This window comes from Henckelia pumila, chromosome 1, assembly GCF_033568475.1.
Source record: "Henckelia pumila isolate YLH828 chromosome 1, ASM3356847v2, whole genome shotgun sequence".
Lineage (NCBI taxonomy): Eukaryota > Viridiplantae > Streptophyta > Magnoliopsida > Lamiales > Gesneriaceae > Henckelia > Henckelia pumila.
Window position 1 is genome coordinate 84,879,469 of NC_133120.1, and position 15,165 is coordinate 84,894,633.

The 15,165-nt window shown below is 35.6% G+C and overlaps 2 protein-coding genes across 3 annotated transcripts; one reads left to right on the forward strand and one right to left on the reverse strand.

The window, feature by feature from the left end:
• Positions 1-325: 325 nt before the first annotated feature.
• Positions 326-9,702, forward strand: LOC140888053 (protein TRANSPARENT TESTA 9). 2 transcript variants are annotated; one of them, XM_073295731.1, is made up of 21 exons: positions 326-770; positions 895-946; positions 1,072-1,148; positions 1,254-1,387; positions 1,486-1,582; positions 1,658-1,715; positions 2,221-2,329; positions 2,419-2,542; positions 2,622-2,808; positions 2,916-3,238; positions 3,887-3,975; positions 4,403-4,473; positions 5,079-5,189; positions 5,639-5,704; positions 6,914-7,051; positions 7,385-7,490; positions 7,574-7,645; positions 7,820-7,878; positions 8,037-8,196; positions 8,356-8,522; positions 8,958-9,099. In XM_073295731.1, exons 1-21 carry the CDS (start codon positions 718-720, stop codon positions 8,964-8,966), a joined length of 2,262 nt encoding a protein of 753 aa, XP_073151832.1. In that variant the 5' UTR covers positions 326-717; the 3' UTR covers positions 8,967-9,099. The 2 variants fall into 2 exon arrangements, with proteins under 2 accessions (XP_073151832.1, XP_073151828.1); XM_073295727.1 differs by having other exon boundaries at positions 328-770; positions 8,997-9,702.
• A 604-nt stretch (positions 9,703-10,306) lies between these two features.
• Positions 10,307-14,873, reverse strand: LOC140873918 (RNA-binding KH domain-containing protein PEPPER-like). The gene is made up of 6 exons (XM_073277202.1): positions 14,478-14,873; positions 12,324-12,582; positions 11,747-11,895; positions 11,421-11,672; positions 11,113-11,307; positions 10,307-10,856 (listed from the first exon to the last, which is right to left on the reverse strand). The coding sequence occupies exons 1-6, from the start codon at positions 14,823-14,825 to the stop codon at positions 10,680-10,682; spliced, it is 1,380 nt and encodes a 459-aa protein (XP_073133303.1). The 5' UTR covers positions 14,826-14,873; the 3' UTR covers positions 10,307-10,679.
• Positions 14,874-15,165: the final 292 nt, after the last annotated feature.

The following is a 15,165-nucleotide window of genomic DNA, read 5'->3' on the forward strand; positions in this document are numbered from 1 at the left end:
ATTTGAATGTGATTTCTCCCTTAAAAAAAAATCGAATTACTCTGATACTTTCAGAAGAGAGATTTGATTTATGAGATAGAAGCAAAATGCTTATGTTGATGATAATGAAAACATATATATATATATATATATATATATATATATTTAAATATATTTTTTATAACGTTATATTTTGCACGGCTTGCTTTCTGATCCATGTTAATTACTATAAATATATAATCTACCCAAACTCAGTTGTCAGTATTTGATACGATGTGAACAAATGATGTCAATAACTTTCGATATTATATATAATTTTATCACAACTTTTGACAGGTGGCCGCCGCCGGAGCACACCTACGCATCCTCTAATTTCTTTGTCAAGGCTCCGACCCGATTCGTTAGAGACCCGACCAAATTATTTCCCCCAAATTGTCATCCCTACCCCCAAAATCCCCCTCGCATATTCTCTCTTTCCCGTCGCCGATTTCTCTTCCCGGCGGACAATTCAGCGAGCGCAAACCCTAAATTCTTTATCCGCGAGCTTTGATTTAGGGCTATTGCCTGTCAACGGACAGTCTCCGTGATAAGAGTAGGCGCTCGATGAAATCAATCATTTGATCAGGAAAATCAGCATAAGAGAAAACTGATTTGCTAATTGAAGTATGTAGGCCATGTTGAGGATGAATTTTGATGCAAAGAAGAAGAAAAAAGCCGTGATCGCGAGCTCTTAAGAGGATGTGGTTTTCCTTTTGGAGATCCCGGGATCGATTCTCTTTAGATGAACTCAGGTAGCTTGATTTTTGTACCAATATGGCGATTGTCTTTTTTTTTTCGCGCGCATTCTCCCAGGGAATTATGCGCAGCATTACTACTTTGGACTCTTAAAAAAAATTCACTTGCTCTGGTGTGTAGATACTTGATTGATCATTTGACGAAAGTTCAAATTGTGAATGAGGTTAACAAGGTAATTTGTTTCTCTTGCTGAAACTAGGGAGCTAGAGCATCAATGCTCATTCGGTATTATAATTTTATCGTGTTTTGGGAGCATGTTTCATTTGAACTCTAATCTGGATTCTTAATATTGTGCAGGACTTTGTGATTGAGGCGTTGAGATCTATTGCGGAGTTGATTACTTATGGTGACCAACATGATGCTGCCTTTTTTGAGTACGATTCGAATGCTTTTAATATTTGAGAAACAAATGATGCTCAAAGTGAAACTACCCATTTTATTTTTAACTCAAGTAACGATCCTCTTTGGTTTTTCATTAGGCTTTTTATGGAGAAGCAGGTTTTGGGCGAGTTTGTACGCATATTAAGAACCAGTAAAACTGTGATTGTTTCAGTCCAGCTTTTGCAAACCATGAGTATTATGATCCAGAACCTTAAAAATGAACATTCAATATGTAAGATATCATAATATTATTCCAATTTGAGCGACCGAATTTTTTAATCTGGATTTTTTTATTTCTCCGATTAATTATCTCTTTGGACAACTTTGCAGATTATATGTTTAGCAATGAACATGTGAACTACCTTATCACGTATCCGTTTGACTTCCGAAATGAGGAGCTATTGTCTTATTACATATCTTTTTTAAGGTTTGCTTCTCAATTCAGTTTTTCCTTTTTTCTTTTGGTGTCAATTATTTGATTCAATATGTTGTAATTTCACAGGGCAATAAGCGGAAAGTTGAATAAAGACACCATTTCTCTTCTTGTCAAGATGAATGATGTAAGTTCAGTTAACCTATCCTATCGCCATCACTGGCTCTTTTTGTATTTTTTGTTTTTGTTTTTATATCAAATCCACTCTCTGTTTTTTTCCCTGTGTTTTTAATTGTTTTGGAACATTTATAAGGTGATGAGGGAGTTTGGTTTATCATTAGTCCTTGGATCTCTGAACAGAATTGTGTTGGAGCAAAATATATTTTGAGTTATCGGACTTTATATATATAAAAAAATGAAATCGAGGAAATCACAAGCTTCAAAAATGAAAATTAGTTGAGAAAGTGATAAAAATACAACTTCTTCAACAATAAAGGTTCTGTTTTTGAATGTTGCTTACACGCAACAGATGTTTCGTTCATGCATTTTAGCTTTGATAATTTTATGGACTATGACAAAACCTGGCTGGGAGCTTACTACACGATGTTTCTTTGTTAAAATGGAAAAGATAATAAACTTGCTGTTATGCTTTTCTTTTAATCTCTTATTTTTATTTTTTGTTTTGAATTTAGGATGAGATTGTTTCTTTCCCACTCTATGTTGACGCTATACGTTTTGCTTTCCATGAAGAAAGCATGATTCGAACTGCTGTGCGTGCATTAACTCTTAATATTTATCACGGTGAGTCTCTTCTCTTTGGCCTCTGTGGCTTCCAAACTAGTAGAACATGACCCAAAACTACATAAACCATATATTTTGTTGATTTTCAGTTGGAGATGATGCTGTAAATAGGTTTATATCGAGGGCTCCTCATGAGATTTATTTCTTGAACTTGATCAAATTTTTTAGAGATCAATGCAGCAATTTGAATCATTTGGTTTCAGAAGCTTCTAAGTAAGTTGTGAAATACTGTTTCTTCATATCAAGGTTTTTATTTCATTATTAACGGCAATGCATATTTTCACAAATATAGGAATCTTGGCCCAGAATCAAGATCTTCTATTCTTTCCGCAGTTGATGAGATTGAGGACAATCTCTATTACTTCAGTGATGTTGTCTCTGCTGGGATTCCTGATGTTGGGAGGTTAATAATGGACAACATTTTGAAGTTATTGATATTTCCATTGGTTCTTCCTTCGTTGAGGATTGAAACTGTCAATGTATGCACGTGTTTCTCATTTTTTGTTTTCTTTTCCTCATGTTATCAGTTTTTCGACCTTTTTTTTATTGCATAGATGTTTATTATGATTCTCTGAATGTAAATCAGGAGACAAGAACTGGTGCTGTCACTTCTTTGTATTTACTTTGTTGTATTTTGCGCATAGTCAAAATCAAAGATCTGGCAAACACTGTAGCTGCCACTCTTCTCTGTCGCACAGAGAACTTTGCTGAAGATGTCTTAGCTAAAATCAATGGTTATAATTTGGAACATGGTTCTTCAAACACTTGTCAAAATTCTAATGCTATTAATCACAGTTTAGAGTCTGAGGACGGAAGTTTGCAAGTTAAAATTCCAACCCCCAGTTCTTCGCAAAGCCATCCAGAAAATGGTACCTTGGGGCAAGATTGTGGTACATCATGTGCTCCTAGGTAACTAATACTGTTGATCACTCGATCTCATTCAATTTCATATATTTCTTATCTTATATGTAACATTCATGTATTAGTTGTTATAGTTTGCATGTGTTACCTATTATAGGATTTATAGTTTGCTTAATTGTCCCATGGCTCTTTGGTTGAGTGTTGTTGTCGCATGTGTTTTTCCACATCAGCTCCACTTTGATCTCCATTTTGTCTATGGATGAACAAGCAATGTGAGTATTATTTGCTTGAAATTTCTCGCCTCAAATAAGGAGGAAAATACCCAGTCGGACATTGTAACAGCTATTTGTTATCCTTCCACCGTAATGTTCCTCCTTGGTGTTAATTTGAGTTTCTCATAATTCTTTGTAACAGCAATTTGTTATCCTTCCACCTGTAATGTTCCTCTTGAGCTTGGTGTTAATTTGAGTTTCTCATAATTCTTCTGTTGACCACACCCTCCGAATGGGGCTGCAACATTCAAATATTTCGCTTGAAATCGATAACTCTGACAATTATGAAGTTATTTGTAAAATGCTTAGATGCATAAAATGGTATGCATCGTGGCTAAGATAAAGCTAATTCGTGTTGCTTGCCTGAATAACAACCGGAGAATGTGAAAATTAAGTATACTTACTGTTATTGCAAAATTTGCAGGGAGGCTTTGCTTTCTTATGTTAGCAGTGGCAACGATGTTCAAGTCTCAGGCTCTCTAATTGTGCTTGCTACCTTATTACAGACTAAAGGTTCTATAGCAAATCTTATTGTGCTACTCACCTGATGCTCACATACAATGTACTTATATTGTGTTTAGGTTGACTTGTTTCTCTATTGATTTAGGAATTGTGCTTGCTACCTTATTACAGACTAAAGGTTCTATAGCAAATCTTATTATGCTACTCACCTGATGCTCACATACAATGTACTTATATTGTGTTTGGGTTGACATGTTTCTCTACTGATTTAGGCTTCTAATTTTAATCCACTACTTTACAGTAGAAAGTTTTCAGAAAATTAAAAAACGATGGATTATGTGGTAGGAATTGGAACTTGTGATTTTCATTGGCTAAATAGTTCATACAATTTGAAACCGCGTGTTATGGATGAAGGATATCAAATTCGCTGCAAATTCTTTAAATTCAAACATGACTTTGGTAATTTGTGCACCTGCAGAACTGGATGAATCAATGGTAGATGCTCTTGGCATACTCCCACAACGCAAGCAGCATAAGAAGCAGCTGCTGGTATGTGGTCTTGAGACTTTTTCATCGTCATTGTTGGAGAAAAGAAAATCGTATGGCTTCTTCAAAAATAATTATATTTGGAAGTCATCGGGCAGTTAAAAGGAGAACTTTTGGGAAGGGTATTTGCATAAGAAGGGAAGGTTAAAATCTTCCTTCTGTAAGTGTGCAGAAATTCGTGGGCGACTGTAGTATGTTTTTGCAGTCCCTAAAAAAAATAGAAACTGCTTGTTTTAGCAGTTGCCGACGAGTGCAGGGGATCAAAACTGTCACTGTGTGTGTGTGTGTGTGTGTGTGTGTGTGTATGTAAGGGCATGCTTTTTCCATTGTCTATTTCTCCCATGGAAAATGGCTAGAAAGTTTATAAAATGCAGTTTATACTTTTCAGAAAAGGTAAAACTAGGTTTCATTATGTTGAAACTTGTATTTTCTACACTATTTCATTGTAATTCAGGCATTTGTCATTACTTGTTTGGAGTTTTGAAATGAAGCTATGATGTTTATTTTGGTGTACTTTTATTATGCTAATTATTTTCTTTTTGTGTGTAACAACATCATGTCAATGCTATTGGTTGATGGAGAGTGCTGCTTTTCTTGTGTGATTACAGCGAGCCTTAGTTGGGGAAGATTCTGGTGAAGAACTACTCTTTTCTTCACAAAGTAGTTTGGTCAAAGATGGCATCAGTAGTGGCCTTGATTTCTATATGCAAAAGTTGAGGGTACGTGTTCTTTTACATCTGTTGTTGCTGCCTCACCTCCTAACGTTCCTGTTGCTAATCTTATTTTATGTAAATGAATCTTGTCTGTCTTTTCTGAATTTCTTTTTATCTCAAGTCATATATCCTTTTTGATAGTCTGCCCCGGCTGTATAAAATCATACATTCATTGGCTAGTAGTCATCCAACAACCATCACTGTGTTAAATGCTATTCCCTTCACGTATACAAGTTGTGAAATATCATGAATTGTCATTTGAAGCTGTTAATTGTAAACTGTTGTAGATTTTGCACTTGCATTGTTTTCTTTTACAATTTTTTGACGTTTTTAGTGGTGTTTTGAACTTCAGTTTTACGTTTTTAGTTAAGCATATTCGTGTTTTAGGTATGGCGTATCGTTCAAACAAGTGACTAGTAAAGCATGATTTGATTTAGTTAAATCTCAATATGCAGGATCAATATGGAGTTTCATGTCGATGCCCAGAGGTTGAAGCTAGCCCTCGCGCGCATAGGTTTCAAGTATGTGCTTGACATGTAAATCTATTGAATCATTTTTAACCTGTAAATATGTTGCATGTCATAAACTATCTACCATGGGTACTCAAAAAAAAATCTGAAGTATCAGACACGGGTATGACACTCCGATAAGCGTGTCGGATACGGTAAAATCCGTGTCATTGACTTTTTTGTAAGTTTGACCGGTCGGATATGTTTTGGACATGGCTAGGATACGACATGGACATGGTGGGGACACGTTTTCCGGGTACGCTTGGGCAAAATTGAAAATAATTGAAAGTTTTAGGGGTTAAAAATATATATATATATATATATATATATATATATATATATATATATTCATATCTTTTTAATAATACCGTATCCTGGCCGTATAGTGTCTTATATTTTCAAAAGTTGTACTGCATTATCTATGTCGTATCCGATACGATACCCGTACGGCCGTACCTGTATCCATGCAAAATACTTTATAAACTGTGTTTGCACTTCAGATTATGGTAATGATCTTTGACCACAATGTGCATATGCATAAAAGTTTGGTAAATTTTTGCGTAAATATAACTAATTAATTATTTTGGAATGAATTTTTTGCATTAAATTTTGTATTTGAAAATTATATTTTTTTATGTTTTGTTTTCTCATGAAAATAAAAATTTTATGGGACACGGGCATTTCAAGAAAATATATGGTATTTTGGATGATAAGTCAAAGAGGATGTCGTCTTGTCTTTTGAATACGTAGTGGGCCGATGATAAAGTAGAACTTAGATTCTTGTTATCTTGCTTGTAACTGTTTCTGCTCGTAGAAAGAGAAAGTGCATGAATTCGGACGAGTAACAACCTGCAACGACCGACTATACTGCGGACGTGTACTCTCAAAGCTTTTAGCTTTTAAAGTTGTTTGATTACATGCGAAGGAAAATTTTTAGCCCAGTCAGAGCTTCTCGAATGCATATGCACTGCACTAGGGCTGTGAATTATTTTTTTGTATGTTAGTGTTTTTATTTATTTGGCCAAGTAACTGTTGAAACGAAATAAAACATGTCAGCCGGGTAAGTAAAGCAAGTAAAAGATGAATCCTGTCAGCTCTGATCTGTATGCACGATGCATGAGGATGAGAGTCAAATCAGGACTGCCTTTCATTCAGATAGCACTCTGTTTTCCTTTGTTTTCTGTTGAAGTAATGTTCTAGAATCTAAATTTCTTATTTTAGGTACTCGATACACTGGTCGGTCTCTTCTGCAGGTCAAATATATCTGCAGAAACGTTGTGGGATGGTGGTTGGCTTTTGCGCCAGTTGCTACCTCATAGTGAGAGGGAGTTTAACAGAAGTCATCTTAGATTACTCAAAGTAAGTCATAAGGAAATCAAATTGCTTATGCCATCTGGACTCTTGTTTAATGATGTAGTTTCACCTGTGAAGTTTCTCATTTTGCCTCATGGATCCATGACGAGTGGAGATTAAAAACCTCTTGACTGCACCTAAATTTGTGTTAATTTCATTAATGCCGCGTTGATATTGGTATTTCTGATCATTTTGTTCTTCAGATCTTTGTTATCATGTTGCAATCTAAAGAGAAATGTGCTGCAATCCTCCAGTTTATATTTGTGCTCCATGTTAAGCTATATTTACTGATAACACGAGTTTCCCGTATGGAAATTGAAGATGGTCTTTTTTGCCTAGGATTCACTCTACAATTGCAGTAACCGTGTTCTACAGGAGACAAGAGGAACTTGGTCTGATATGTTAGTGACAGTTCTTTGTGACGAATGGAGAAAGTGCAAAAGAGGTTTGTTGTTTTTACTGCTTTAATAAAGGATAGCTTTTCATAAATTCTTGAAACATGTTGGATAACACAGTTATTTCTTGTAGCTATTGAGTCTTCATCTCCTCGAAAAGATCCGAAGTCTATACTTTTGCCACAACATAAACCTATCTCTGGCGGTATCATCTCTCTCTGTCATACTTTACGCAAATTTAAATTTAAAATATTAAAATACCTATCCACTGATTTCCTCAAAAAAAAAAAAAAACCTATTCACTGTGCACAGAGCATGTTTAAATAGATTTCCATTTTATAATCAATCATCTTAAATGATTCATCTCTTGTGTTGACAGAGATTACTTCCGGTGAATCATCATTTGCTGCTGGTGAAAGAATGTGCGAAATAGTGAAGGTTGTGCTCAAGAGAAAGCTATTATCATGACAGTCTTCAAATATTATTAGAACAAATTCTGCTCTCTTGTGCTAAATACACATGGAATTGCCAATTGTCAATGCACTGCATTTTAATGTTTTCCACTTGACGGTGAATTTTATTTCTCCCCTACCCAGGTTTATGTACTGCTTCATCATCTCCACATTTTTTCGCTTGGGAGAGTTTTGCCGGATCAACCTGCTCTGCTCTCGGCAGCTGAAGTTTCAGCAGAAACTAGAGCAAAGAATACTGGTTTAAATCCACCAGGACCAAAGCCAAGCACTGAGATTAATCTTGGTATTTTTAAACCTTTTTTACCAATTTTATTATTGTTTTTATACAATTGTTCGTATTCTTCAAGTTTTCATGAATTTTGGCACGCACTCGATGAAAGATCACCAATCTATACATGCTATTATGTTTGTCATTTAAAAATGTTATGTCAACCTTCTGCAGTGGACGCATTGCCATGTAGAATCGCATTTGAAAGGGGAAAAGAGCGTCATTTTCGTTTTCTGTCGGTCACGATGGGAACGTCAGGGTGGCTTGTTCTTGCAGAGGAATTACCCATGAAACAAGGTTATGGGGTTGTCCGAGTTGTAGCCCCGTTAGCTGGATGTAATGTGAGTATTGCTTTTGCTCTTTGTTAATTTCTACCAAAACACTTGAATTTGAAGAATTGTTTTTTAAAATCAGTCGCTAATATGCTATGGCTATAAAAATTTAAAGCCCTTTGGTTAGAGAAGTAGCCAAGAGATTAAAAACACATTTTTAAAAATAAAGAAAAAAGAACACACTTTTCTTAAAAATTGTAGACTAAAATTTCTAACTTTTGGGATTTTGTTTCTAATTATATTTAAGAACAAAAAGAAAAACATTTCTCAACGTTTATTCAAATCAAAAATTGATTTTGTTTTTTTTAATAACAGCACTGCAAAAAACTAAATTTATTTAAGAGTTTTTTAAAGTTACAATTTCTATATACAAACTAACTCTTAATCATAAAACAAGTTTTTAAATCCGAATTTCAACATATATTTCTGATTATTCATTTACAGATCACATAACATTTGAGACGTATGTTTAACTCATGACAGCCCAGAATAGATGATAAGCATTCGAAGTGGTTGCACCTTCGAATCCGTCCATCCTCATTCCCTTTCGCCGACACCAGCAAGTATATGAACCAAGAAAAAGTGAAACCAAAAGCTTTGGTAGATGGAAGGTGGACTCTGGCATTTCGAGATGAGGAGATTTGCAAGCGTGCTTTATCCATGATTGTTGAAGAAGCCAATTTACAGAGCCTTCAGGTAGAAACTATACTAAAACCTTTGCTTGAACTTGATAAAAATTTAGATAATTCAAGTTTTCAATGTACAGAAGGCAACTTTTCTTAAAATTTGCTCCTAATTCTTTGTTAATTTTAGATTGCCAGCAACCCCATATGTACGTTACTTTCAAAAAAAGATATAGGCAAACAGATTTAGTATAGAATGTTTGGCTGTGTTAGTGTCACTGTCATTCGATGTATGTACGTATGAGATCAACCTGTCCCCCTTAAGCTCCACGTTTCGATTTTTCAGCTTTTTCTCCTCCCACAATTCATCCTTTTAACCACTTTGCCTTTTGAACCACATTCGTAAGTTTTGTAATTGTAATAATACACGCATTTGAGCTAATGAAAGGAAATGTTTGAGCCAAATCAACTCTTCATTCTGTCCAAGCGTCGAGTTTTGCGTGCTTTTGATCATATTTGTATTCCGAAGTCATCTACTCATCACGGTTCTAGAAGTCCCATCTTTTTATTTCCCTTCCGTTGGTCTGTGACGGGATTTCAAAGTATTGATGAATTGGGAAAATTAATTTGTGGCATAAACAAGAATCTATGATTTTAGATTTAAATTTCACAACACTCTTGTGGAAGGCTGTTCGAGACTTCGAGGCTTCGAGCCACGCTAGGTAGGTTTTCACAGGCCAAGAGAACACCCCCCCGTTCCAGGAATGCTATTGTGTTCTTGGACGGTTTTCAGCTTGTGGTTGACTTGTTCATGTCAATATTGTAAGAATTTGAGCTACAGATATCTTATAAAACTTCGTAAAATATTACTTGCGGCCTAAAGCGTTTACAATAAAAATCAGGGAATGTGAAAAAACAGGTCATTTAATCGACCAACTAATTTACATTTACTTAAATTTGTATTTTATATTATTTTCGTTATCCCTGCATCTAACAACGGTACAAACCATCATAAATTTCTTTTGTAATTTACAAGCAAAACTAATTATTTTTTACGTCCATAATAATTTAATTTCTAAAATTTTCAAAGATTGTTGTACATCACGCACGCGCAGCACGTATAAATAAAATAAACTCACCATACCCAATGGCAGAATTTCACCAAATGGATGTCCTTCAAATCGACACTAATTAATCACTCACTGAGTAGCGATATCATATGGTTAATTAGTGCCTAATGGGGGGAGGGCCTAGCCCAACTTTTGAAATTGCAAAAACACTACATAAAATAAATCCATATAACAAACTACAAGTAACAATTGTTATTTCTCCATGTTTGACCCTGCTTTACATTTAGAAGAGGTGGCATAGGTGGAATATTTGAAAGGATAATTTCACGAACTCACACTCTGAGCCGAGCAAATCATAAAATAAAGCAATCGCAACCTCCAATACCAAGACCCATAGCAGGAGTGCGGTGGTTGTGCAAAAGTTGAGGACGAGTACGAGCTTTTGCTTGATCGAGACCACTCGAGCTAACACATCACAGTCTAAAGCTACTGTAGCCACCAACACCAGATGATCCGTAGCTGGAATAAGGTTGCCCAGCTAACGATGATGAGTAAGAACTGCTACCTAACTGAGAGTAGGAATGTCGTAAACTGGATTCGAGCTTGCCATAGGTCCCCTGAAGTTGCTCTCTGTGACCACTGGTGAAGTCCTGCATAACATAAAGATAATGTCCACCTCATTTTTTATCTTTAGTTAACAACAAGGCCATTTGTATGTATAGTAACTTCCTTACGTTTACTACTTCAAGGCAATATTTAAACCAAATTGTTATCAAAATCATATCAACTTAGTTTCTTAGCCCCTATTTGGGGCTTGAACTTGAAGGCCAGAGCACCTGAGTTTATGATCTTGAATTCATGATCAGATTAGGAAAAAAACCATTAAAAAACCGAAGAGACTTTAACCTGAATAAGTTGCTGGGCTAGTAGAACTTGTGAAGAGGTGCCTTTTATCTCCACGGTGATTTCATCAGGCAGGCCCCTACTCTCTTGCACAGTTAGAATGGCACCACTAGTGCGTCTAATGTAATCAATATTTGCTCCCTGAACTCCAATTATATCCTCTGCATAAGCAAGTGGTACTTGCATCGTCTGTGCAACCTGCCACAAGGAATCAACATGGCGTATTTACAGGAAGAAATAGTGCAAGCAATAATAACATCCAACTCCTAAATTCAATGAACAGAAGCAATATTCAAAGTACATGCCCAAACCTGAGTGACAATAGGCCCACCAGAATGTCCTATTGCTGAAGGGCGACTTCCAAGTCCATGATCTGCTCCATAAACTGAAAGTCTGGACGAACTCAAACGGGATTCTAGCTCTCTTTCACGGTCAAGGAAGAGTGAATCCCGCTTTAGAGAAACAGAGTAATCGGAACCTAGTGACGTTTGTGGGGTAGTATGCAGTGATGTCTTCTCAGCCCAAGCTTCTACTTGTCGTTCCTGCGTCGCCGGAGCATTATACTGCAAAAAGGAGTAACATTCTCACGATAGTCTTGTGATCGCATGAAACCACAAAACCTATACCAGGAACTTACACTCTTCTCAAATAAAGGAAGAACTGTGTGATCCACCAAAAACTTTCTCAGGTGACCCACCACAGCTTCCAAGCCTTTTAGGACTTTGACAGCTTCTCCTTGTAAATCAACAACCCTTTCATCTGAACTAGCATAAACCGGTAATTCATCTGCAAATAAGAAGCAATATAGAGTACCACCTCGTTCATCACAAAGTGCAAAAAATTTCTGAAGTGGATCATGAGAAAAGGGTTATACATTTTCCTAGTTGAGATCAAATGTTCATTTCAAGGGGGCAAAAACAGATTATTTTGTGCTTTAACTGATTATATCCATGACATCAAAGATTATAATAAATCAATTAAGATTGTGTATGCCACACACGTTTTTAAAAATCATTACGAGCTCATAAAATGGAGTGCAGGAAAAGAATGTTTCCTATCATGAAGTTTAAGTGGCTCGAATTAATAGTTGGTAGAATCGCGCATCGTGGATGCAACCCTTGAGATCAACCAAAGACTGTTTGAAAGGATGGGGAGGCTTACTAAGAAAATGATTAACGCAATAGGAAAATATGTAAAAAAATGAGTAACGATACCACTAGAAAGCACCCGGATGGTAGCACCAGTGCTTTCTTGAATAGACTTGATGACAGAGCCTTGCTTTCCTATTAAACTAATGGCCTGTGTCGATGCCACCAACAAACGAAATGAACAAAATACAGCACCAGTAGAACCAAGGGCTTTTCCATCACCATCGTCCTCAAGTAGTCCATTGACACGTTTGAAGATTCTTAATATGGCATCCATAGCTGGAGGCACTGCTGCTTCTGGTTCTTCCTTCCCAGATATCAAAACCTGAAAAACATGAATACTAATCCATAGTCAGTTAGGTTGACAAGATAAACCAAACCAAGAGTGACATGGAGAAGTTTTCAATTATAGAAACTAGAATAACAAGAGGGAGGGAAAACCTCCGAGGAAGATAGACCATTCAGACCGGCCAAACAAGGAGATTGCATTCAATCAACAAAAATTCACAAAAATGCAGAATTTATTGAAATGGATGAAATAAGTATCTGATAGAGTGATCTGGATACTGATTATCAGAAGCTTGGATTAAAAGGAAAACTAAGATTATTATATTTCTACTGTTACAACAGCAGCACCAAAAGAAACATTTCATTATGTTTCTTCATCTGACAATTTTTCTCGCTACAATAAACATCTACAAAATCACTGTGCTTGTATGACCATCACAACATGACTAACTAAGAAGTTATATGAGTGGAGAAATGACAGGACGTACTACATAATCAACTGCCTTAGATGATGAAACTGACAACACATGATTATCTTAAAATATATTGCACAATGCTTGAAACGTGTAAAATGTATATTTTTGTTAGTATGTTTCGCAGAAAAAGTATAACACAATTTCACTAAAAATAAAAAACTCAAAACAAGCTGTCAAAGATCACTAGAGACCGAATAAAATATCAGGTCAACCAAGAATGAACGGTGATCAACCAGTGTGGAAAAAGTTCTACAAAAAATATTTTGCACTAGAACTACAGGAAATCAAGAGAACTTATTATATTTTTATCAGAAGTACATCTGAGGTATTTCTCATGCAATCATAGACATATCAAAGAACATATGCTTTGGTTTCTATGTTGATAGGAAAAAAATAAGAGCACATTCCGGACTACTCGTGCACACATTTTAAATGAAAGCACTCAGATGGTAATGAGACATCTATCAATAATCGTGAAATTAATATATTTCCAGCTATTAATTCCTCGCATTGAACACGTGTACCATGTAGTGGAGATTGCCACGTAGAGAGACCGTGAATGGTGTCACTTGCATATTTCATCAAACACTTACTTATTCATTAAACAGGAGTAATCCCTTTACAGAAAACCAGAATTGTCTTCAGCATGCCATAAAGGACAGGTGTAACTCCACTAAAAGTCGCTCTTAAGCGGAGATTTACAATTCTGTAGGTCAGCTCTTAGCTAATAATTATTGTTCATACCACTTTCTCCTCAAGTTTGTCGTTAATTTGCATTCAACACAATCAAAATAAGGGAGTGTTAACAATCACTAAAAAAAAGTGCTCGTTAGCTTTTGGCTTAAAAAAATCATTTTTGTATGTTTCTTAAACCTAGATTATGTGTTAGCTTATGTTTAACTTAATTGAAATCCAAAAGCTAGTCATGTGGTGATTATGATTCTCTAAAAATGATTCTAAAAAAAAGATCATTGTTAAAAACACTTTAATCACTTATTTATCAAACACTACCAAACTTTGATTTTTAGATTTTCACATTTGTTTCCAAACATTATCAACTTTTGATTTTTCTTAACTTTTTTATAATCTATAAATTAATCACTTCTACAAAAGCACAATCTATTGCAAACACTCCCTAAGATTGAAAACAGTAGACAGATTACATTATATGCATATTTGGGTCACAGCAGCCTTCAAAAAATTCATACTCATAGCACGAAAACAATGGTGCAAGGGAACTAAATCACGTAACTACCAAAAGCAGGGTGAATACCAATAATAATTAATGATTTACAGATTTCTTTGAAACACAAAAGAAAGAAATGATATCATGCTCAAATTACTACAAGAAGCAGAATCCAAACCCTATGGATCAGAAAAGGCCCAATTTTTTACGAAGTAATCAAATCAAGAATTCACGTTTGGGAGTACAGCGAGGGAGTTGAGAGGACATTACAATGCGATCGGGAGAGGTGGCAGGTCCGTCGAGAACACGAATTCTAGCACGCGTATCTTCAACGAGCTTCTTGATGATATCACCCTTCCGCCCAATAATACCGCCCACCTTCAGCACTGGCACCACTACTCTAAATACAGAATAACCTGGCCATCCGGGCCACTTCGCCTTCAATTCAGCTAATTCCTTCTCCTTTTCATCCATCCCCGTAGCATCCACGGCATCAGTTGAAGCGTCTTCGTCGCCATCGAAGATTTCCATTGTTGCTTCCACCGTAATCTCGTCTATGTTTTCGACCGCTTCTTCGGTAGCAGCGCCGTTTATTGCTGTCGATTGACCGGAAGCCATTCTGTGGCGATTAGGGTTTTGAGGGTGTTTACTAGATTTGGGTTTTGATATATATTTAACTGACATGCAATATATATATATATATATACACACGCACACACACATATATATATATATATATATATATATATTATTTTTATTTTTTTCATACGAAAAGTATACTTTTTTTATCAATTTTTTTGTTTTTATTTTATTTTATTTGTATACTTTATTTATACTAGCATCTCGAAGTATGCGTTATGTGCTTGTACAATTATAATTTTATTTTTGTTTTTTAAATATTTGTAATTAAATTATAAAATAAAAAAATTTGTAAAAAAAGTAAATAAAAATTTTAAAA

Coding starts and splice junctions, on each gene's coding strand:
- LOC140888053 (XM_073295727.1), top strand. CDS start 718: ATGTGGTTTTCCTTTTGGAGATCCCGGGATCGATTCTCTTTAGATGAA. Junction 1,149..1,253: donor CATGATGCTGCCTTTTTTGA/GTACGATTCGAA, acceptor GTTTTTCATTAG/GCTTTTTATGGAGAAGCAGG. Junction 8,523..8,996: donor CCCCGTTAGCTGGATGTAAT/GTGAGTATTGCT, acceptor AACTCATGACAG/CCCAGAATAGATGATAAGCA.
- LOC140873918 (XM_073277202.1), bottom strand. CDS start 14,825: ATGGCTTCCGGTCAATCGACAGCAATAAACGGCGCTGCTACCGAAGAA. Junction 12,583..14,477: donor CCACCTCTCCCGATCGCATT/GTAATGTCCTCT, acceptor CATGTTTTTCAG/GTTTTGATATCTGGGAAGGA. Junction 11,308..11,420: donor GTGGGCCTATTGTCACTCAG/GTTTGGGCATGT, acceptor TCCTTGTGGCAG/GTTGCACAGACGATGCAAGT.